Source organism: Antedon mediterranea, chromosome 2 (assembly GCF_964355755.1).
Source record: "Antedon mediterranea chromosome 2, ecAntMedi1.1, whole genome shotgun sequence".
Taxonomy (NCBI): Eukaryota; Metazoa; Echinodermata; class Crinoidea; order Comatulida; family Antedonidae; genus Antedon; species Antedon mediterranea.
Window position 1 is genome coordinate 20,090,711 of NC_092671.1, and position 24,001 is coordinate 20,114,711.

Here is a 24,001-nt window from a genome sequence, read left to right on the forward strand (position 1 = left end):
GTTGGAGATGTGTCGCTGTTCAAACCCAAAATTCATCTCTCCTGGAATTTGGTCACACCCCTATATATTAGACCTAGGAGCAACATCCACAAAATTATAGAGGGCGTTCTATTATATTTCAATACTTTACACCCAAGAACAATCCGCCATTTTCTCACGAATAAAGTTTCAAATTTCACTATATTTTAAAAATCGTAATTGAGTTACGCTCAAATTTTAAAGATGAGGTCTGAGTAAACATGACCAGTAGTTCTACTCTAACTTATACTGGATGACTAAGGAGGTACCCTAGTATAACTCCACCAAGTGATTTCCAGGAACAATACGCCGTTTTTTCACAAAATATTTAAAATGTATATACCATAAAATCCATAAGTAACACTGAATATGTAAAAAATACACAAACGGCGTTTCATAGTTATTGTTAGCTGGGCTGGGGAAAAATAAATGTCCAGCCAGTCGATCGATCCAGTCCTGAGGAGGAGGTACGTTTCCACACACGGGCGAAAAACCAGACAGGTAACAGTCAGATTACCTCTGTTAATTAAGGTTATTATATTAGCTCCCAGATTATCACTAGTAGTGGCACTACTGTAGGCCTACTAGACAAATAACTGGGTTTTCGAACTTGGACTAGGGGCCTACCTATCTAGGCCTAGGTAGACTAGTATAGGCGGTGTACATCGTGTTCGGCCGCAAACGGTTTCGGCCGCAATGTTTTGAATGCCCATATAAATAAGGTGCTATGTATGGAGCGCCAACGATGCATCAACTTCCGTTTGTTCTGCTGGTCTTTTCATTGGGTTATTCCATTCTAAAAATGTGGGTGCATTCTAACGTGATCGATCGAAATTGACCGACATAAAATGTACGGCGTATAATATCATATTACTTTCTGTGATATAAGTATTATTTAGAATGCTGTGGTGTGGATATATTTGAATCTATTTTAAATGATTTAGATATACGTTTTTTTATTATTATAATAATAATCTTAAACGGGCAATAAAACATTTACTCTTGCAGGCCTAATGTGTTCTAATAAAAACAGAAATGACCATTAAATCAGTTAATAATACATTAAGTATTTTAAAACTCTGGTTATATAGGCCTATTGTAATGTGTAAAAATGAAAACAGAAATGACCATTAAATCAGTTAATAATACATTAAGTATGTATAAATGTGTTAAGATTGTATATAATAAAATAATTTTCATTTTTCTCTATCTGTGATGAATCTAACTGTATCTAAAGAGAAATCGTAATATTATATACAATAATACAAATGTAGAGAAAAATCGGTAAAGCAATGCACCCCTATTTTTTGGATGGAATAAGCCACGGAGATCGCCAATCTAAACAATGCATTTAATATAAACAATGAAAGCAAGCCTGGCGTTCCATACTAAATACATGTGGCCGAACTCGTTGGCGGCCGAACACGACGGTATTCGGCCTAGGCTAGGCCTACTTAGTACTAGCCTACTACTACTACTATAGGCCTAGGAGGCCTACTAGCTAGGCCTAGCTCCTAGTAGGCTAGCCTAGGTCTATATAGAACTAAATTATAGGGGCCTAGGCTAGCTAGGTTTGTAACGGGTGCAGGTCAAGTCGGCCCCAAACAACCTCGGCCAAAGTCAAGTCGGCCCCACGTCAACTAGGCCTAGGCCTCGAGTCAACTCTGCCTCACGGCAACTCGGCCAAAACTAAGCGGTCAACTCGACCACAATAAAGTATGGAACGCAAAAAGTGCTTAATATTATTATGATTCTTACTATCCACGCTTTAAAAAAAATGAAGAAATAAAAAATATAATATAATTAAAATAATATATTAAAAAATGAACTCATTGCCGATATGAATAGAAGTACCCGCGTGTTACAAAAACACGTGCAGGTACCGCATTTTAGTAAATCGAAGACGGAGGCCTACGTTCTACCATTTGACCATAGAAAAAATGATCGTACATATCGTTTTTTTCCATGATTTGCGTTTTTAAAAAAGGGGAATCCCCCGGTCAGCGAAAACGCGTAGCAGTTGTAGATATCGAAAAAGCTTCCAAAGTCGCACATGCCTCATTTTTAAGCCTATATTTATATTTTAACGGTAACATGCACTGTATTTTCTTTATGATTAGAGCCTGGTTTCCATTAAAATCGCTACAGCGTTTCCATTAAAATCGCTACACGCGCAGATGTCGCCGACGCAATCGGGAAGGCTCCCCGATTCATCGCAGTCAAATCGGCAAAGTTCAACCATGTTTAACTTTGCCGATTTTGTCGGCGATGAATCGTTACGCCGCGTACCAAAGAATATTTAGCACTCGCGTACTAGATCCCCGATAAATTCTAGCGTTTCCATAGAATCGCTACGCTCTGTCGTGTAGCGATTTTATGGAAACCAGGCTTTAAGCCCTAGGCCGCTTCTACATGTTACAATATTAGTAAGAAAACGTACACAGTAATCAGTTTTAATAATACTCTAATATTTCAAATGACCTACAAACCAATGATGATCTGAGTTTTCTAGTTCCATTTTGGAACTAGAAAAGTCAGATATAGAAAACTCAGATATATCTGAGATCTGAGTTTTCTAGATCTGAGTTTTCTAGACACCCAGATGAAAACTGTCCACACACAATTGTAAACAGTTTAGGCCATTGTTGTAAAATTGAGCTCAAATAATTTTACAGGATATGACTTGAATGAAATACAAAACAATTTTTAAATGAAAATATAACCTATGAGTTTATACACGAAATGGAATTTAAAGTACATCCCAGGCAAAATTAACAGTTTATTTGAACTTTCGAAATACATTTTACTGTGCTGTCATTTAAAATATAAAGCAAAAATGAAGTTACAATTTTCTTTTTAGTGAAATGTCTGGAAATCAACCTATTACCACTTTAAGATGTTTATTGAAAGAATTAAGACTTCTTCATTTGTCTGTAAGTATTATTTTCTACTGTTTTGTCATTACAATAAAGGATGAAATACTTTTGTATATTATATTGACTAATGTAACATGATAAAGACTTAGAGTATATTCTTGGTCATTCTCAAGTAATTTTCAGGAAAAACTTTTTTTTTAATTTGTAAAATTAAATAACAATTTAGTATTTGTATGAAAAACTTTTCATTTCTCATGTTTTTTTAATGGAAAACAAAAAAATGTTTAAATTTAGTATTTCTTCCAAAATTATGATAAAGTAGAATAATAAAATCCAACTGTTATTTTTCAAAATGTGGGTCTAAAACATCTTGGCTTGTACACATGTCTGTATGGTATTAAAGCAAACAATGCCACTTGAACACTAAAATAATTTCATTTTAGGGTACCTTACAGAGAAAGCCTTCATATCGTTATATACTAGACCAATTCAGAAAGTTTAAAGTAACAAATGAAAAAAACTGCAGAGCTAGAAATGAGGCCCACCATAATGCACATACTTACAACTGTTTGTTAAGGAGTACTAGGGAACTTGAGGTATGTAAACATCAATAATGTCACCGTAAGTTCTTTCTGGCTTCCTCTGTCTTAACTAGGCATATTAACAGGAACAAATCACTGGCCTATTTTAATTGCCCATGTGCAAATTTTGAAACAAAAGAAAAATTAAAATGCGAAAATAAAAGGGCGCAAAATATTGAGAAATGCATTATGTTGAGAATTTTGGGCTTTACAGTTAGGCAAAACAAACAAATATTGTATTGGCCCCTACCTACCTTAAACTGACAAAAAAAAGGCAGCATATTTTTTTTTATGAGTCAATTGGTGATTGCCAAATTGGCGAATATATTTCACTTCCCTTGGACGTCAAGAGAAGCTGCAACCAACCTTGAATCGTTTTTAATACAGTACTGACTACATATCTTATAATAAGCCCACACGTTATACATGGGTGTAATAAACGTGTGTTAGGTACTAACATTGGCAATACTGTCCATATTCACTCTGCATTGAGTAATTCAATTGCAGCGAATTGTATTTTTAATTTGTTGATTCATAAATTATAACTGGTATACAAACACACAGCTTTTACCATTTCCCGTCTGGAGAGTTCTGTTATAGTATTACAATGCCAGTATCATGCATGCATTTAGCCCGTTACCTAATGTACGCCCCTGCTACGGACTGGACCATTAATCACTCCACGAAACCATGTTGTAGAGTTCTTCCGCATACAGGCCGAATAAATAAAATATAAAGTTTTTACCATTTGCCGTCCATGGGAAATCAGGTCTCTTATTACAGGCCTGATACAGTGCACATGCGTTTAAGTTGATAATGAATTAATTCCACACCTCATTTTTGACTTTACCATTTTCGGAACCTTGTTTGTTTTCATTATAAACATGGGCTGATGTCAAACAAATTCTGCTTTAAAGTTCAGCTACAGGAATGAATTTTAAATATAATATCTGGTTGTACATAAATCAAATATTTAAACAGAATTCATTTCCCTTAATATGGTCGAATGCAAAATTCTTCCATAAAAACCAGGAAGACTTTTTTTTCAGTAGTTAGGTACTTTACCTAATGTAATAACATGACTCTCTAGAAGGTGAAAAAAGATGGTGGATATACGGTGGATAATTTTTGCTATAGCATGAAAATAAAAATCTGAAGTTGAATAAAAATACTAGAAATGTAAAATTCAAGTTGTATTACCCATATTTAGTCATCTAATAACATTTTTTACCACATCGTTTATTTTTCATAGCTTTTTAAAATGCCTCTCTATTTACAAAATTTGTATACAAAAGAATAGAGATTTTATTGTGTAGTTTGAACTATGTCGCGGGCATCGTACCGGGAGTTCCATATTTGACCACATGTGGTGTTCTTTTAGAACTAATTATTGTGAAAATTGTCGTGCAATAATGTCAAAGGTCAAAAGTGATATTTCCCGGCAAATTTCAAAAATATGTTTCATTAAAGCTAATATAAATATGGATATTCTGAACAATTTATGACAAAAATAAAATCTTTATGACAAGGGGTTACCAAGATGACCCTTATGTAAAAACAAGGTCAAAGGTCAAAAGTGGCATTTACGGCCATTTTGAACGAAAACTTTTCATTATATATTATAGTAGTACATAGAAATGTGCATATTCTGAACAATTTAAGACCAAAATCAGACCTCTATGATCACTCTTTCTCAGGTACCATCTATATTTAGGATTTTGATAAATCCAAGATGGCCACCAAAATTGCCCCCAAAAAACCCCATGGGACAATATTTCGTCTTGGGAACATCAACAAATTATAATTACATATATTCAGGATTACAAAAATGTACACTAAAAAAATACATCATGGGGGTGACCGGTAACCCCTCCTTCCTACCTTACTACATGTTTTACTGTATGTTTTTAGTGGTTGCACAGTACTTGAATTTTCTACGAAATTCTTCAACCTTAAAAAATAAATATTGTTATTTTGTTGAACTTAATTATGAAGTTTTTTAATTTTGACATTGAATTTCACACTCATAATCAATGTTGATCGTGGCCAACCAACTTGTTTTACCAGGCAGAGGCATGTATAGACATCATTTTTTCTTTTACACATTGTAATAAAAAGGCTTTTAATCTATGTTAGGTACTGCATGCAACATTCTACAGGGGAGAACGTTCCATAGAAGAAAGTGCAAAATTAGTTGGACTTAAACTACCTGAGGCTCCTAAACCAGTCTAACTGCAAATATATTTGGTAAGTCTAGTTTTTGATAAATTTGAGTACTGCAAGTTTATGTGGTTGTATGTATTATAGCAGGTGTAAACAAATTGCATGTAAGGCATAAAGGTGCAATATGCTATATTTAGTTGCACATAATGGCCACCCATTTGTTAATATCTCCCGGTAGAAAAGGAGTTTTAGCCATTTCTTGGATGATGTTACCATGCCATTGCCTAGTGGATGTGGGAACATACCCTAAATCAATACGGCGCACCTAAATTTGTTTTACTCGAAACTCAAAATACTACTGATATAAAAGATTGTTTGATTTTTATTTGAATGTAAATATTATATTTACATAATTTCCTTTAGGTAGTTATTATTTGCATATTTTTCTATTATAAATTTTATTTGACTTTCATTGCAGTGATCATTAGTTGATTGGTATTCTACTGATGGCTGTCAAAGTGTGTACTATCTTTGTTCTTTTTAAACTGAGTGTGTATACTTAATGTGTTTAAGTATTATGGAACATGCAGTTACCCCCTAATGTTATACCAACATTTTGATCTTAATAGGCTTTTAATTTTCTCCCGTTGCATCTTTTTTTCGCACCGCACCTTTAGGCAGCCATATTCCCAGAGGACATATTTATTTAGAAGCTTTTTACAAAGCGAAAGCTATATATCTACGGCCGACAGTTTAGGAATTTTGTAAACTCCACTAATTTATAGGTCCATGCTGCTCGACCCAAAATACAAAAAGAAAAGAGAGTCTATGAGGTCTCACAGTTTAACGAATTTGGATTCTCGCACTTTGATTGGTTGACGCAAATCAACACACTGCGGAAGAATTTTCTCACGTGTGCTGTAAAGTCGCGTTGTCTACGAAAACTGTTACATACGGGAAAATAATGTATTCGTTGAATGAATTTTATAATGTTGATATACAAAATATACTACTAAAAATAGCGTAGGCCGAGTTCAGACTACTGAGGGCACAATTTGTTTACTTCGTTCCTGGTAAAAAACGATTATTTTTCGCCATTGTTTTGGACCCTATTTTTCAAAACTGCAAGTCAGATTTTCGTAATTCTTTCTTTATTATAATATTGAAACAAAATATTAACATGCAATTTAAATGTTAATTGTTATCAATAGATAGTAGGCCTATATATGGGCTGGGTCACTAGGGAGTGATGCTCCTACCCTGGAATATGTACACTGGAGTTTAGTTTATAATTATATTTTTGTTCTGTACAGTAGGCCAGACTATGTTACACAACATGTTTACTACTGATTGTTGAGAAATTATTGTTATAAATCATTATTTCTGAAGAAAAAAGAAAACAATACGTCAAAAAAGTCAAGACGCGTTTTTTAAAAGAAATATTTCTAGTTTAAACCTTATTGTAAAACAAGCCGGAGTTTTGCCAGTGTAATTTACAGTATGTTATGTTAAACTTAAAAAAACCACAACAATCTGTTTCATAAGTCAGTATGGCTTCTGTAGGTGTGGTGTGTTGTTAGTACCATCTTATGTAGCCTTTTTGTTTAATAAAAAACAAATTTTATTTAGTTTGTTTACGATTGAGCTGTCAGACTTGTTACAATTTTACTGAGATTTTACTAGAGATAATTACAAATATTATCCTTATTTTTTATTTAATGCTATATTACGCTAAAAATTGTTATTGATATCTACCATTTACCAAATATATTATGATATAATTTGTTCATTAACATACCACAATTTTTTTATGATACAGTTTCTTTGCATTGTTTATTTGATGGACATGCTGCATGATTCATCAGTTTTTGTGCATTTAAAGTTATTTTAGCACCATTTTTTCCTTTTTATATACCAATTTTATTCGTTTTCAGTTTTAAAGGCTTTTTAGCGCTTTGGTCACACATTTGCATTTAGTTAATGAATTTACCTGATTTTTGGCTTTGTTGCATTGTTTAGTTAGCATGCTTTTAAGCAACATTTCACTTTTCTTCTGCTAATCTTTGCCTCTCCTGATAGTCCATTCATTAATCATTTAGATTTAATTTGAAATTTTAAATATTTGCAAATAAAATTCAATCAAAGGTAAAAAGGTTTATTCTTACTGTAATTCTGTTCTGTTTCTTTACATGCAGTTGGTATTCAATGGTGATTTCAAATGGACAATAGACACGTTTCGCGCTCGCGACCAATCAGAAATATGGGTATAGATTTGTAAACAAACCGAACACCTCTCGCCTAGTGCGTGTTGAAGCATAGCGAAATGGCGACTGCCGAGTGCTTTTGTTGCAAGGTGCATCATAAATGTTGTATATGTTGGATAAATCGTGAATTTAACTACACAAAATCACTGAATAATATTCCTGTTTTTAATTTTCAAACACTTGCTGAGTGGTTTGCGTCGGCTCCGAAGGATAGTGGCGCAAAATCTTGGAAATTTTTCAAGGAAAGGTACGTCCACGATGTCGTCGTGTCTCTCCGCCTGCCCGGTGGCGTTGCCTGATGCGGTACTTCGTCTACTAGGCCTAGGAGGCTTGGGTGTCTGTTTAAGCGCCGAAGAACATCACATAATACATGGAAGATGCAATAGGAGCATGAAAAAGAATGAAAGATAATAATTAATATATTTACGCAACATTTGTAAATAAAATCAACAGTTAACATGTATTAAATGCACCGGAATATATATATGTGTCAAACCAAAAATGACAATACATAAATAAAGTCGATGATTCCGAACCAAATGCCCAAATAATTCTACAGTGAATATAAAACATAAGTTTAGAAAATAAATAACAACCTTACCATGCCATTCCATCAAAGGCTAGTTTTGACGATTGCTTTTTAAGATGATCATCTCTCAGTTCTCCCATGCTTTAACATACCTCTCGCTGTGTTTGTTTACCATTGTATACCCACTAAAAGGTCAAACTGACGGTGACCTCGCGAGCGCGAAACGTGTCTATTGATGCTTAAATTTATGTGGAATTCCTCTTGAACATTAGTATTCAGTCTTGTTGCAAGTTTCTTTCCTTCATGACCTTAAGACAATAGGCCTATAATATTTCTTATTCTGAAATTTATGGTGCCCTTTGGCTTTTGAATTACACAATTCATTTAAATCTTTTGTTTTATAACATTAGCTTAAAGCCAACATCTTATTAAATATTAAAGTATTAGACTGTGGGCCAAGGCTAAAAAAGGCCTTTAGTTTTTTAGTTCCGTAGTCCACACCTGAGGGCAACAACAGTTTTACAAGAACATGTTCACTATATTACCAAATTCCAAAAAGTAAAGAGTTCCACCAAAAAACAAAAAAAGTTGCACGTTAAGGGGGTAAAGGTCATTCAAATGTCAAAAGGGATTTTTTTTTTCAATGTAGAATAATAATAGCATTGTTTTACGAACAACAACAAGAAGTTTCAATTTGTAATAGGCTCAAAGTGTAGGCCTACAATTATAAATAACATGGACGTATATTGCTTAACATTTTGTATTTTCAGTATCAACTTCTAGTGTGTTTCTGACATGATGGATTATTCGAAATGGTTATGTTTTCACTAAACTTTCCAGGTGTGGATTTTTTATTGCCAAAAAATGGGTGAATAATATGCTGTGGTGCTGGTAATGAATGCTTTCTATTTTTTTTCATCTTTGGTGAAGGTGCAACAGATGTATTTGGCTCTTCTTTAGACTAGTGCTGTATGGCAATGCCATTGGTGTTATGGGTTGATCCTTTTCCAGACAAAGTCTCTTCTCCGAAGTCATTATTATCCCACACAAGGGTTTTGGAATTTGTTTTGTGAGGCATGACGGAAGTGAATTCCCTTGTTTGAGCTGCAAAGTAGCTAACGCTGTGTCATGTTGAAGAACGGATGAGTGAGAAGTGCAATGGCCAAAGCCATTCATCAAGCCAATGAGTTTGAGACGATCCACTCAAATGGCGTAATGCCATTGAAATGGAAGTATGCTTTGGCATACTTTTTCTACCTCTTGATTCCAAGTATATAATATCTTGAGCAATAGAGAGCAATCGTCTATGATGATCAGATACTTTTACATTCTATTTCATTTGGATCAGAAGATACACCTGTTATCCATGCAAGCATGTTAAACAACTTCACAGGTATCATTTTTTGTGCTGTTCTAAATTGATATCTGTTGGCTTCGGTGGCCATGGTAAATGTTCCTTTGAGGACAGGTCATGAATTTCCATGTTTATCGAGAGAGCACATGTAAACATATCTTTGAATGTTCTCTGATGATTTATGGGTCTAATAACATTAGAACTTCCATGCATGTTTTCTGAATCAGTTGTATCAATACTGGAATCAATATCCATATCGACAATTAACATACCAGCATTGACCTCATCTACATAAAAAACTCGCTTTCATTATTTCAAAAAGCTGGGGTTATCTTTTTTTAAGTTGGCGTTTTAAATTTTATATGCACTGGCATCAACATTTTCTTGCTCACGTACAATTTGAACAAACAATTATTTCAACTTATTCAACCTGACGATGTTTTTCTTTTGAATAAGGTCTTTATACACAATTTGACGACTTTGAATAAATTGAAATATCAGCATCACTGGCTTGAGGTTTCCGATAAAGAACTTGTGTGTATTCCTTATGGCATAAACGGTGATACCTCAATTCAATTGCAATGCAATCTTGGTCTTTAATTTGTTGAAGCAAACGTTCATCTTGTTTTAATTCCGCTGCTTCAAGAAGGGTACCACCATTAATGTGTTCACACATCATCAATTTCTCCATGGTCCTACTCGCTTTAAATCGGTCCACTCTTCCATATCGCAGTTTTTTGCAAATAATGCATACAGCAGGAAGGACATGTTTACTCCTAGCAGGGGTACTAACACTACTAGACACCTTTGATCTCAGACAACGAAGCCTTTTTTTTCAGTGGAACTTCATCAACATTGCCTTTAAAAAAATACCTAACAATATTTACTCGACAGTATTTTATCTTGCAATATGGATGGGGATTAAATCCTATAAAGATATGAAAACAAAGAAGCGACAGGTGATTAAAGTCAATAATTCATTCTGTAAATTTGAGTTATTAAACAAATTAAATTAGTAGACAGTGAAAAAAGGAAGATTAGTCTTTATACCATGGTCTTCCGTGTCTGATTTGGTATTCTTTATTTTTTTCTTGGCCTTCTGAAGTCTGTAGGTATCAGTAAATCGCTGATAACATCTACGCTGATATCTTCCTCCCTTATCAGGTATCGGCAGTTGGGAAATTGTATCAATATCAGATTCAGTAGATTCCAAAAATGAGGTGGAGATTTTACCCTGTTCTGTGTTATTGCAGTCTTTCCATTTAATCACATACGGTAAATGGTTTCCAGCTAGAGTCTGGTTTATTCATGCAGTGCATGAAACATTGTTTGGTATCCATGCTTCTAAATAAAATATGACATAGTCATGTTTAATTTGAAAATAATAATAATAAAGGTAAACCTAGCCTGGGCCTAGGTACATTAAATATTATTTATAATGACGGTATTTTAAAGCATATAGGCCTATAATATACTGTTATATTTAATTATAAATTAATAATAACTAGATGGTACGCGAGCGTACCATCTAGGTCGTGTCCACACAGATGGTTCTTGAATACGCAGTAATTTCAGCGTAGAAAAACCGGCGATTCCAATGTACTATAGTACATTGTCGTTTACTGAAACGAATAAATAGACACGACGGCTGAACTAAAATTAGCACCCTGGGAATTAGGCCAACTTCCGAAGGAGAAACTTGTCTTTAAAATGAGTCCAAATTTTTTATTTGAACTCATTTAAATAAACCCAATTTGTGTTCTGTATACAACATTAAAGTTGAGGGATGGGGAAGAGGATGGGAGAACAATTTTTAAATATATTCTTTATCCTCTCAGTAACGAAATAGTGTTTTAAATGTTTTATAGGCCTATCAATAATATACCACTAAATACAGTAAAACATTTACGATTTAATACTTTTTTGAAACTGTCCCTGTTATTTCAATTCAATTCATCGACATTTTTATTCCATAATCAAAATAAAAACATATACAAATACAATACAAATAATAAGATAATGGAATGGGATACAAAATAAGCACAAGTGCTTTAAGCATGTAACCCTAACAAAAAGATCAAACAATTAGTACACACAAAAAGAACAAACCAAAATAACATAATGTGATTTACTTAACTTAAATATTTCTATTGTTATAATATTGCTTTAATCTCTGTTTAAACAAACTTAAAGTGGGGGATTGTTTTATATAGTCTGTTAAATTGTTCCAAATATGTGTTCCTTGGTAGGAAATACATTGCTGTCCGACTTTGGTGCGTTTTAGTTGTGGACAGTAGTTTGACCTGTTTCTAGTTGAGTAATTATGGAATGAGGCAGATGTACTAAATAAGTTATTAAATGATTCAGGTAATAGATTATGTTTATATTGATACATAAATATAGCAGTGTGTTTCGTATAAAGGTCAAAAATATTTAATGTTTGGGTTGAAATAAAAAGTGGATGAGAAGGATGCATAAAATGAACATGACAAATATTTCTAAGTGTTTTTTTCTGGAGAATATGTATACGGTTTAAGTTTGTAGCAGAAGTAGCACCCCATACTGTGATAGCATACGTTATTCTAGGTAATATAAGTGCATTGTATACCGTTAACAAGATGTTACTTGATAACATAGACTTCACTTTGTTTAAGACACCAATTATTCTAGAAATACTGTTTGCTACCTCATTTACATGAAAATTAAACGATAAAGTTTCATCCAGAAATAAGCCTAGAAATTTAACTTCAGTAGCTTTTACTATACATTCATTTCCCATCCTCAATTCTAGTGAGGTAGTGTCAGCTGACTTATTTCTAGCCTTAAATATAACATATTTTGATTTGTTTACATTTAGCGTTAATTTGTTAGCAATAAACCAGTCCGAAAGTATAGATAACTCCTGGTTCATTGTATCAAAAGCTTGAGTAATATCATTGTGACTATAAAACACATTTGTGTCATCTGCATACATAATCATGTCTACATGGTTACATGCTAGACTAATATCATTAATGAATATAAGAAATAATAATGGACCCAATATGGATCCCTGAGGAACTCCAGTGTTTACTCTCATTTTACTAGATGCAGTATTAACAATAAATGTGTATTGTAGTCTTTTTTTAAGATAGTTTGAGAACCAGTTTAGCGGAACTCCTCTTATACCATAAAATCTTAACTTATCTAATAATATATCATGATCGATTGTATCAAACGCTTTTGATAAATCAAGGAAAACTCCTAGTGTGAACTCTTTATTCTCAATAGCGTTTGTGATTTTTTCAATCGATTGTATTAAAGCATGACTAGTTGAATGGTGTTGTCTAAATCCATACTGTGTTTTACTCAGTACGTTATATTTTGAGAGGTAACAAATCGTTTGATCATACACAATCCTCTCAAATATTTTGGAAAAAAAGGGTAAAATGGAAATAGGCCGATAATTATTTATATCGGAGATGTCACCATTCTTAAATACCGGGATAACTTTAGCAATTTTTATATCAGCCGGGACACAGCCCGATGATAATGACGTATTAATAATATGCAATAAAGGTTTTAAAATAAACGGGGAAGCAGATTTTATGAGTTGGGCACTTATACCATCATGGCCAGGAGAAGTATTCTTTGTGTTTTTAATATAGTGGTTAAGTTCATGTTCAGTAACAGGCTTAAAAAACATTGAAGAGGTAAAATTTCCCTTTAAGAAAGTTCTGTGGGTGATTTCTTCATTTTGAGATTCATGCCTAAATTTATTATTTAGTTTTTCTCCAATATTAATAAAAAAAGAGTTGAATGCATCAGCTTTCTCATCATTATCAGAGAAAGTCTCAGTACCCAATTTTATTTTTGTAGGCAAATTGGTAGTCTTTTTCCTACCCATTATATCATTTAGGATTGTCCACGTTTTTTTAATATCTTGTTTATTTCGTTCAAACTGGACCATATAATATTCTTTTTTCCGATTTCTAATAGTAGTGGTTAACTTGTTTCTAAAATGTATGTACGTACTTTTATTAGTAGTGGTGTTATTTTGTTTGTACTTTTTATATAATTTATGTTTTTGAGAGATAGCTCTGGCAATTTCAGCTGTGATCCAAGGAGATTTTAACTTGTTCGCCTTATTTCTAATTCGTTTTAAAGGGAAACAATTATCAATTGTTTTATTTAAAGTGTTTGTAAAATTTTGATAAGCAACATTCGCATTATTTGAGAATAGCACATCATTCCACTGATTACTTTGTAATTCTTGCAAAAAATACTCCGTTTGTTGAGGAGAGTATTGTCGTTTATATACAAATCGAGGATATTGCTTATTATGTTTTTCCAAAGTATCTACACAGAATATTGGGAAGTGATCAGAAATATCAGTAATAAGTATTCCACTTTTAAGGGACGTAGTAAAAGAATCGATGTTGCAATAAATGTTATCAATTATTGAAGCACAATTATCGGATATTCTAGTAGGACTTTTTATGATTGGCTGAAATGACTGAGAAAATATTGTGTCTAAGTGTGATTGGATAGTGTTGTCGGTAGATTGTTGGAGTAAGTTTATGTTATAGTCTCCCACAAGGTAAGCTTTCTTTTTTTCTAGATTAATCATTTGCATTACACATGTTAATTCATCATCAAACTTTTGCAAGGAACGTGAGGGTGGTCTATAAACTATACCACAAATAACATTATTTCCTGATTCTAACTCAATCTCAATAAAAATAGTCTCTGCTTCAGTCATACAAGATGACAGATCATTTCTAATAATATATGTTAGTTTGTTGGTAACATAGAACGCTACCCCACCACCTCTCTTATCTTTCCTATCATTGTGAATCAAACTGTAGCCTGGTAACTGGTATAGATTAATATTATCTTTTTCGGTTAACCAGGTTTCACTGAAGGCAATAACGGAGAAGGCATGTACGAGTGAGTCTAAATAGTTTGAGATTAAGTCAAACTTATTAACAACACTACGACAGTTTAGTCCAAATATAGAAAAGTTTGATGATAAATTAGAATGTTCAAGTGAAGAAATTAAGTTATCTTCGTTAAAATATTCTGTGCTCACATTTACATTATCAAAGAGGTCACATTCAAACATTTAAATTAGACAGAAAAGGAAATGACAAATGAATAAAATTGAGCAAGCTGCTTACAGCAGAGAATAGTTAACACATAATAGCCTAAGTTAACAAGTATGTACAATAAATTACAATATATACAATGTAATATGAATTGTTTTATCATGACATACCAACAACAACTAAACGACAGGCAGTGAAACAATAATGATGATCATGGACGCCAATTAAGTATTTGGTTAACTTAAAAGATTTTGATCAATCTAACTCACCGATGTCCAGAATGTATTATTATGGCAAGTTATCGTTACTCACTGGTAAGTCAAACATCGCCGGTAAACAGCTACGTTGAAACGGTCTAGAACATGATGTTCAACCCAGTAACTCATCGATGAATAACCGGTAAACAACTACGTTGAAACTTACATCGTCAACAGCCACTTAATTGTTGTTGGTATTTCTCATTATGTAACACTATCGTCGCACACCTGCCGTGGGTCACATGAATTAAAGTTTGAATGGACAGAGATATCCAGAACATAACACTAACAGCCAGGTGCGCGACATAAACAAACAAACTTCGTTTATTTACAATTTATAACGGTAGAAATACTACTACAATCACATAATTAGTCTACGTTCTACAAGACAATGATAGACTCTGCGGTAATGTAGGTATGAAATATAATTCATAAACATTAATTAATTGTGTTCAATTGAACATTAATTAATTTGGCTTAATGACTTAATTATAGTTATTTTAGTGGCTTGTATGGCTTACCGTCGATAAACAGTTGTCCATTTCTGAATACGGGCTTACGTTTTTCGGCATATGCCTGCGCCATAATTGTAGATAATTCTCTCTTTTTCTTCATGTCATATATTCGATTGAAATAGTAAAGTACATGTAACGATACACCACTACGACCTTTATATTTTTTATAATTATTAATTAATACAAACTTTAAGAATCAACTGTCAGTAATACAGTTTTTATTTGTATATTATGTGTTTATATATATCCAGAAGTAGAGCCTGTCCCTGTTATATTCGATTGAAATACTGTAGTAAAGTACATGTAACGATACACCACTACGACGTTTATATTTTTTATAATTATTAATTAATACAAACGTTAAGAAGCAAATGTCAGTAATACAGTTTTTATTTGTATATTATGTGTTTATATATCCAGAAGTAGAGCTACCCACAGTCACAGTAATAAATGTTCTTTGTATATGTGTTTATATATCTAACAGTAACCACATTCACAGTAAGAAAATTTCGATTCAAATGGCGACCAAAAATGGTTAATACGTATTACAATATTGTAAAAGTATTACAATACTATATCTCAGTTGTAAGTTTATTCCCCAAGGGCCCATCAATTTACCTACTTGTGTTAAACCAAGGACTCATAAATTTACCTACAAACTGGTAGATTAGAATGTTCTATTCATCGCAAATCAATACAATTGTATAAACATATATTAAATCTATCAAAATAGTATTTTTTAAAGAAAATCAGCCTGTCTTCAACATTATGATGTTGTATTCGAGCTGTTCAACCGGTTTTCAGCCATTAAAAACAATTATCATAGGAGGAGACAGGAAAATGCGAATCATCCTCTATTATTGTATTGCGGGTATTTTTCAAGATGGACATGCATTATAGACAGTGTATACCACGATCAGAAAACACCCCTATTTGGGGACAAATCGTTGAACCTAAATTCGTTTTAATTGTCAATAACTAATTATCGAACTCAATTTAATTAGTAACATCAGGTAGTTAAAATCAGTATCGAAAGTACGAACCAACTTTATATATCATCGAGTAAACATTCTAGAAATACAAATGGGACTCAGAATGTTTGAATACCTACCAAACAAGAGTAGATAATTGTTTATTAATTACCAAACCCATCTTTTATATCAAAAATCAAAAACAGTATCTATGGCACGCCCATGGTGCCTTTCAGAGGAGAACAATGAGTAATGATCTAACAGCAGATCGTTATCAGTTGTGTTCTTCTTGCATAATCTTTTTAGCATAAAATTGTTGACCAAAAACAGAGTACTCTAGTAGCTAGATCAACTTTCGTATGCACTTTAAGGTCCAGAGAATTTGACTTCAGAAATTGGTTTAGGGTGGTCAAACAATCATTTTTGGCTTGGTTACACATTTTGAAAATGTGGCGAAAGGTCAAAAGGTCAGGGTCAAAGGTTATAAAATCAAACACCATTATGTCCTTAAATCTCGACAACCACTGGTCACAGCGAGGTAATTTTGGTCTTAAATTAATCAGAAGGTATACATTTATATTCAGTCTAATGAAACATTTTAGTCGAAAATGACCGGAAATGCCATTTCTGACCTTTGACCCATAAACCAGGGCATGTCTGTATCTCCGTAACTATTGGCCGTAGTGACTTGAATTTGGGCTCAAATTGTTCGAAATATAAATTTAGTTATTTGTTACACATTTTGAACAATGTTACAAAAGGTCAAAAGGTCAAGGCCAGGGGTTATATGAATAAACACAAATAGGTATTTGTATCTCGGCAACCACTGGTCACAGCGAGTAAATTTTGGTCTCAAAATGTTCAGAAGGTATACATTCATATTCAGTCTAATGAAACATTTTAGTAAAAAATGACCGGAAATGACATTTCTGACCTTTGACATACATACCAGGGCATCTTCTTTTCTCTGTAAGTACAGGTCGTAGAAACTTAAATTTAGTATCAAATTGTTAGAAATACACATATTTACATTCATTCTAACAGAAAATTTGGATAAAAGATGATCAGAAATACTATTAATTGGGTCATTCCATGCCAAATCAACAAATTAGTTGGCAGGTAATCTCTTAGATTTTGCTGATTTTTTTTCCTAAGGTACCTCTATCTATATAATGAACACATGCAAAAAATCAGCCCTCAATTCCAAGCGGTTTCGGAAATATGGCCGTTTTAAATTTGGTCGTCTCGCCCCATTTTTCGTTCCAAAATCGCGGAGTTTAATATTTTGTGTTTTTGGAGGTTTATATTTCCACAACGGACAAATATATTAAGCTGAAAATTACTACCCATGGATAATTCCCACTCAATAAACAGAATCTTGTGAAAAAAAAATTTGATCTCTACTACTTTGGAAGATACAGCAGTCCGAAAACCCATTTTCGTTAAGCAAAATTAGCTTTTTTCGATTTTCGGCAGCCCTGTATACCCACAATAGCATTCATAGAGTGTTCAAACTTTTTAATTCTGTTATATAAGTACATACATTTACTCTAAAACAATAATATAATATTTTAAAGCTGAAATAACAAAATAACTAGTACCCAAAGTATGGTCCGGGGGAAAAACCATGAAAATAGCCCATTTTCTCGTTGACCTTTGACCCCGTAGATGAATCTTGACATACTTCAAAATTGCGTTAATTATTAAATACATATCAGATCTATATCCGATTCAAATTTGAAATTTGCAACTCCACTGCTTCATGGTTATCTAAATTTTATAAACAGTGCTACTTTTTCATTTTTATATACTTTTTTTATACTATAGCCGTTTTTCGTACTTTTTGAGTTCTCTAAATTGATAATTAGAACTATTAACATTTTAAAATTAATCAATTTTAGCTAACTTTTTGTGCTGATTCCAAAAATGTAAACAGATTTACCATATCTTGTTTTATTCCTATTGATACTGTAGCCTAAAAATGATCGAAAATGACATTTATAGGATTTCTTTGTACATATTGGAAACACAACTTACATGTAAACTGGATGGTATTACTTTGTATTTCAACCATGCACATGCCAATTTTGATATATATGTATGTATAATAATAGTGTTCAGCTATTTAAAATTTGGTAACAGTGCTATAATACGTTTGTGGTCCGCTTCCAATAATTATTACTGCCGACCTTGTATCTCTGGAGTATTAATACCACAGATAATATCCTGAAACGGCGGCACATAACATTGGTTAGCTGGATTATCTGGTGGCCAGTTAAGATTGCCTGTGCGTATTGATTTTTTCATGAACTTAACATGTACATCACTGTTTTCATCTGAACGTTCATCTATAGTTCCAATGTACCACTCCTTTCATACATACAAGCAATATATTTACCAGTCATCATTCGGAATTGAAATGTTTTCTTCTTCACACACTACCTAACTAAACACACAGTGCTGTAAAAAAAAAGTCATCTTCAGACAATCTGCGCATTTCAAGCTTTCCTGCAGATATACCGGAATAAAGCTATGATGGGAGAGCGAGTACCCATAATAGTTTTTGATGATAAATAGCGTTCCTCTAGTTTGTAAGCTTCTGTATTTTTCTGTACATCCTTATCACTTACAAAGAAGAATTTGATGCCAGCAATATTTTTAGAGACCCAGTCAAACATTTGAAGAGCCGTGAGGATTTGGTTTCCTTCTGTTGCCTGTAAACTTGCTCGTGCAACAAGCCTCTTCACTGTACCGCAGATACCATCACATGGGCTTTTTCCATGACTAGTGGCAAAAAAATGCCACTGGGCATTAATGCATGATCAGATTGGTGATGACATAGGTTTGTGAGGTTTTTGTAATTTTTATACTGGCTTGCTGCACCATCACTATAGTGAATTAATTTAGTTGTATGTGGTAAGATTTCTTTTAAATAAGATGCCAACACATTTAATAAATGCATGAACTGTTGATGTTGCATGTTTAAGGCAGTCCGAAATAACACAGACACTAATGCACTTGAGATCTTCATTCTCCTTATAGTATATAGCAAATGGGTGGAGTGTCGCCTGGCTATTGTCCCAATAGAATAGTTTTCTGCAAAGTCTAACAGTACGATGACTTCATCTCCTGCTGCTAACTGCTCTAAGGTTTCGCAAGTAGGAGGCAGCCTGGGCTTTTGTTACAAAATAGTGTTGACAAAGTTTATCTAAAGCATCGCATAGTGTCTGAAGGAGTTCTTGAATTGACAGTTGTAAGTTGTGTTCTGTCTGTGTGCATCCATTGCTTGTAATTAACAGAATCCTCCATGTCAACTTCGTAGTCTGAGCACACTTGCGACATCGACAAATAGCTCATGAGGGCTATTTTACCAGGACAGTTGGTACAAGACCGCATCATGCAGTCCCGATTACTTATGTCGCATACCATTCTTGCGAGCAGGTCTTTGTATTCTTGTTTATTAGGAAGAGCTGCAATAAGAAGCTTCACATTTTGATGTTTTTGGCAGACATAGGTACGTATGTCCATGTTTGAAGGATACCACCCAGTGACATGTAGTTAGTGGTTTCAATAAACAAAGAAATTCTATAAATTTCATTTTCGATCATTTTTAGGCTCCAGTATCAATAGGAATAAAACAAGAAATGATAAATCTATTTAAATTTTTGGAATCAGCACAAAAAGTTAGCTAAGACTGATTAATTTCAAAATGTTAATAGTTCTAATTATCAGTTTAGAGAACTCTAAAAGTACGAAAAATGGCTATAGTATAAAAAAAGTATATAAAAATGAAAAAGTAGCACTATTTAAAAAATTTAGATAACCATGAAGCAGTGGAGTTGCAAATTTCAAATTTGAATCAGATATAGATCTGGTATGTATTTAATAATTAACGCAATTTTGAAGTTTGTTAAGATCCATCTACGGGGTCAAAGGTCAACGAGAAAATGGGCTATTTTCATGGTTTTTTCCCCCGGACCATACTTTGGGTACTAGTTATTTTGTTATTTCAGCTTTAAAATACTATATTATTGTTTTAAAGTAAATGTATGTACTTATATAACAGAATTAAAAAGTTTGAACACTCTATGAATGCTATTGTGGGTATACAGGGCTGCCGAAAATCGAAAAAAGCTAATTTTGCTTAACGAAAATGGGTTTTCGGACTGCTGTATCTTCCAAAGTAGTAGAGATAACTTTTTTTTGACACCAGATTCTGTTTATTGAGTGGGAATTATCCATAGGTAGAAATTTTCAGCTTAATATATTTGTCCGTTGCGGAAATATAAGCCTCCAAAAACACAAAATATTAAACTCCGCAATTTTGGAACGAAAAATGGGGCGAGACGCCCACATTTAAAACGGCCATATTTCCGAAACCACTTGGAATTGAGGGCTAATTTTTTGCATATGTTCATTATATAGATAGAGGTACCTTAGGAAAAAAAATCAGTAAAATCTAAGAGGTGACCTGCCCAAATTTTGTTCAGATTTGTTGATTTGGCATGGAATGACCCAATTACTAATCTTTTAAATGAAAAACATATCTACCTAACTTATCATTAGACAGTAATGTTATGCAATAATTGATGCTTAATGATTTCATTATACTGTAGGAATTAAAACAAATCCTTTACTGTTTGTAATAATTGTACTTTTGCTTATAATAATGCTAGAAAGTATTGTTGACCCCCGAACGTTCAAACATTTTGAGAATGCTAGAAGTAATTTACTGTAGTTACCCGAATAAAATCCTCTGGCATTTATTTATTCAGGGAAGGTGTTTATTTTGTTGGGTGTAATAATGGTAACATGTATAATCAAATAAATACACCCCAGATATATATATAAAAAAAATATATATATATAATAAGAATAATAACGGGATTAAACCTCATTCTATCCTGGAGGAAGTACAATCATGTAATAAAAGGTATCGGAGACCACAATAATAAACCAAGTCATTGTCATTATTACGTAACACTGTTGCATAATAGTTTTGAATGTCAACGACAAAACTTATACATACACGTCTGTTCCCAGTGTAGATAATAAAACAATATATATTTCTGGAGATTTATTATCAATACCACTAGAAACTTTGACATGTTTTAGGTACTGAATGCATTGACAATAAAAGCATCAGAAGTTTATCATGATAAAATCATACTACAACACTGTACTACAGTACACAAGGGTGTTTTCAGGAAAGCTGGACATATTGTACAATAGTAATGAAACTATGTATTGGCATTTAAAACTATGCAAAAGATTGTTGTTTATTTGTAGTTACAAACAAATAGATGATAGAATGAAGATCCATTATGAGTGCAATCGTGTCAGGATAATGATGTGTCATTGTTTTATATCATTATACTGGCACCTGGAGGAGAAGATCCATTTAATGGAATCTATCACTTTTATTTTAAAAGACAGAAACATTTCGTTAAAAAGCATAAAGAGGAAAACGAATCATGTAAAGTACCTTTTATCAGTTGAGAAACGAAATACAATTATTAAAATTAGAGTATTCCTTCAAATAAACCCCACCATTCCCTCCAATAGAACACCATGTGGAATAAACGCCCCGCCACATGCATTTACAGAATAATTGTATGACGTCAACACATTTCATTAACTACCATAATCTACAATTTACCAAGCATTTTGACATAATTTTATCACTTTTTGATATTAATTGTGCAGTATTTTTTTACATCTAGGTGGTATTTATTTGATTATACATGTTACCATATTATACCCCAAATAAAGATGCCTCCTTTCCCCCTAAAAACCCTTTTGAACAATAAATGCCTGGAGCGTTTAATCGGATACATATGGCAAGTTACTTCTAGCATTCTGAAAAGAACTGTTGAGCTTAACGTTTCTATCAAAATGTCCTCGGGGACAGCAATAACTTGAAATTAAAACAATTTAAAGTATCAGTTATTGCATAACATTACTGTCTATAGGATAAGTTGTGTAGATATGTTTTTTGTTTGAAACATTAGTAATAGTATTTCTGTTCATCTTTTAACCACATTTTCTATTACAATGAATGTAAATATGTATATTTCGAACAATTTGATACCAAATTTAAGTTTCTACGACCTGTACTTACAGAGATATGAAGATGCCCTGGTATGTGGGTCAAAGGTCAGAAATGGCATTTCTGATCATTTTTGACTAAAATGCCCCATTAGATGGAATATAAATGCATGCCTTCTGAACATTTTGAGACCAAAATTGTCTTGCTGCGACCAGTGGTTGCCGAGATACAAGTACCTTTTTTATTTGTTCAAATAACCCTTGACCTTGACCCTTTGACCTTTTGTAACATTTTTCAAAATGTGTAACAAATAACTAAATGTATATTTCGAACAATTTGAGCCCAAATTCAAGTCACTACGGCCAATAGTTACGGAGATACAGACATGCCCTGGTTTATGGGTCAAAGGTCAGAAATGGCATTTCCGGTCATTTTCGACTAAAATGTTTCATTAGACTGAATATAAATGTATACCTTCTGATTAATTTAAGACCAAAATTACCTCGCTGTGACCAGTGGTTGTCGAGATTTAAGGACATAATGGTGTTTGATTTTATAACCTTTGACCCTGACCTTTTGACCTTTCGCCACATTTTCAAAATGTGTAACCAAGCCAAAAATGATTGTTTGACCACCCTAAACCAATTTCTGAAGTCAAATTCTCTGGACCTCAAAGTGCATACGAAAGTTGATCTAGCTACTAGAGTAGAGCCTTTGATATATTAAATGATATATGTGTGAATAAATACATTATCCCAAATTTCCTTAGTGTACATGGTCATAATTTAGTGGGAAATTTTTATGATAAAGCTTGAATATTTTCCAAACATATGGTACCTTGATTAAATTATGAAAAAAAACAACCTTTTAATCACCAAACAATACAATACATTCGCATACTTATTTCGTATATTTATATACTAAAATAAATAATAAAGCCATTTCTATATCAAGGGCTCTGATAACCTTGTTTTCTGTCATGTCAACGTTATGTTTTCCTAAATTATTATATTATGTTAAAACGATTAAAGCAAGAAGAACACAAATGATAACGATCTGCTGATGTAATACTAATTTTAAAGGCAATATGAGATACTCTTGTTTGGTTTCAGTTTTTGTTGATAAATCGACATAAATTTGGACGATTTTTGCTATAAAAATTGGGCTTTGATAATTAATAAACAATTATCTACACTAATTTGGTAGGTATTGCAACGTTTTGAGTCCTGTTTGATTCTGTTTAGTAGGATCCTCTAAATAACAAATATCCTAATAATACTAGAACAGCATCTGGGTATTTGTATTTCCTCTACTAGTATATTCATTAAATACAGTCA

General features: G+C 33.0%; 2 protein-coding genes across 2 annotated transcripts in view; both read left to right on the plus strand.

Annotated features, from left to right (window-relative positions):
* Positions 1–419: 419 nt before the first annotated feature.
* On the plus strand, positions 420–7,282 carry LOC140040712 (protein FMC1 homolog). Its single transcript, XM_072086847.1, has 5 exons — positions 420–519; positions 2,879–2,951; positions 3,338–3,490; positions 5,612–5,722; positions 6,117–7,282. Exons 2-4 carry the CDS (start codon positions 2,883–2,885, stop codon positions 5,705–5,707), a joined length of 318 nt encoding a protein of 105 aa, XP_071942948.1. The 5' UTR covers positions 420–519; positions 2,879–2,882; the 3' UTR covers positions 5,708–5,722; positions 6,117–7,282.
* The window catches only part of LOC140040710 (methionine synthase reductase-like), a 220,786-nt gene continuing 202,916 nt past the window's right edge, over positions 6,132–24,001 (plus strand). Inside the window, exon 1 of the mRNA XM_072086842.1 lies at positions 6,132–6,156. The gene's annotated coding sequence lies outside the window, so the exon portion shown is untranslated. The remainder of the gene's footprint in view (positions 6,157–24,001) is intronic.

Bases quoted from the DNA above. Each gene is read 5' to 3' on its own strand.
- LOC140040712 (XM_072086847.1), top strand. From the start codon at position 2,883: ATGTCTGGAAATCAACCTATTACCACTTTAAGATGTTTATTGAAAGAA. The intron at 2,952-3,337 runs GTAAGTATTATT...ATTTCATTTTAG, and splicing joins TAAGACTTCTTCATTTGTCT to GGTACCTTACAGAGAAAGCC. The intron at 3,491-5,611 runs GTATGTAAACAT...AATCTATGTTAG, and splicing joins GGAGTACTAGGGAACTTGAG to GTACTGCATGCAACATTCTA.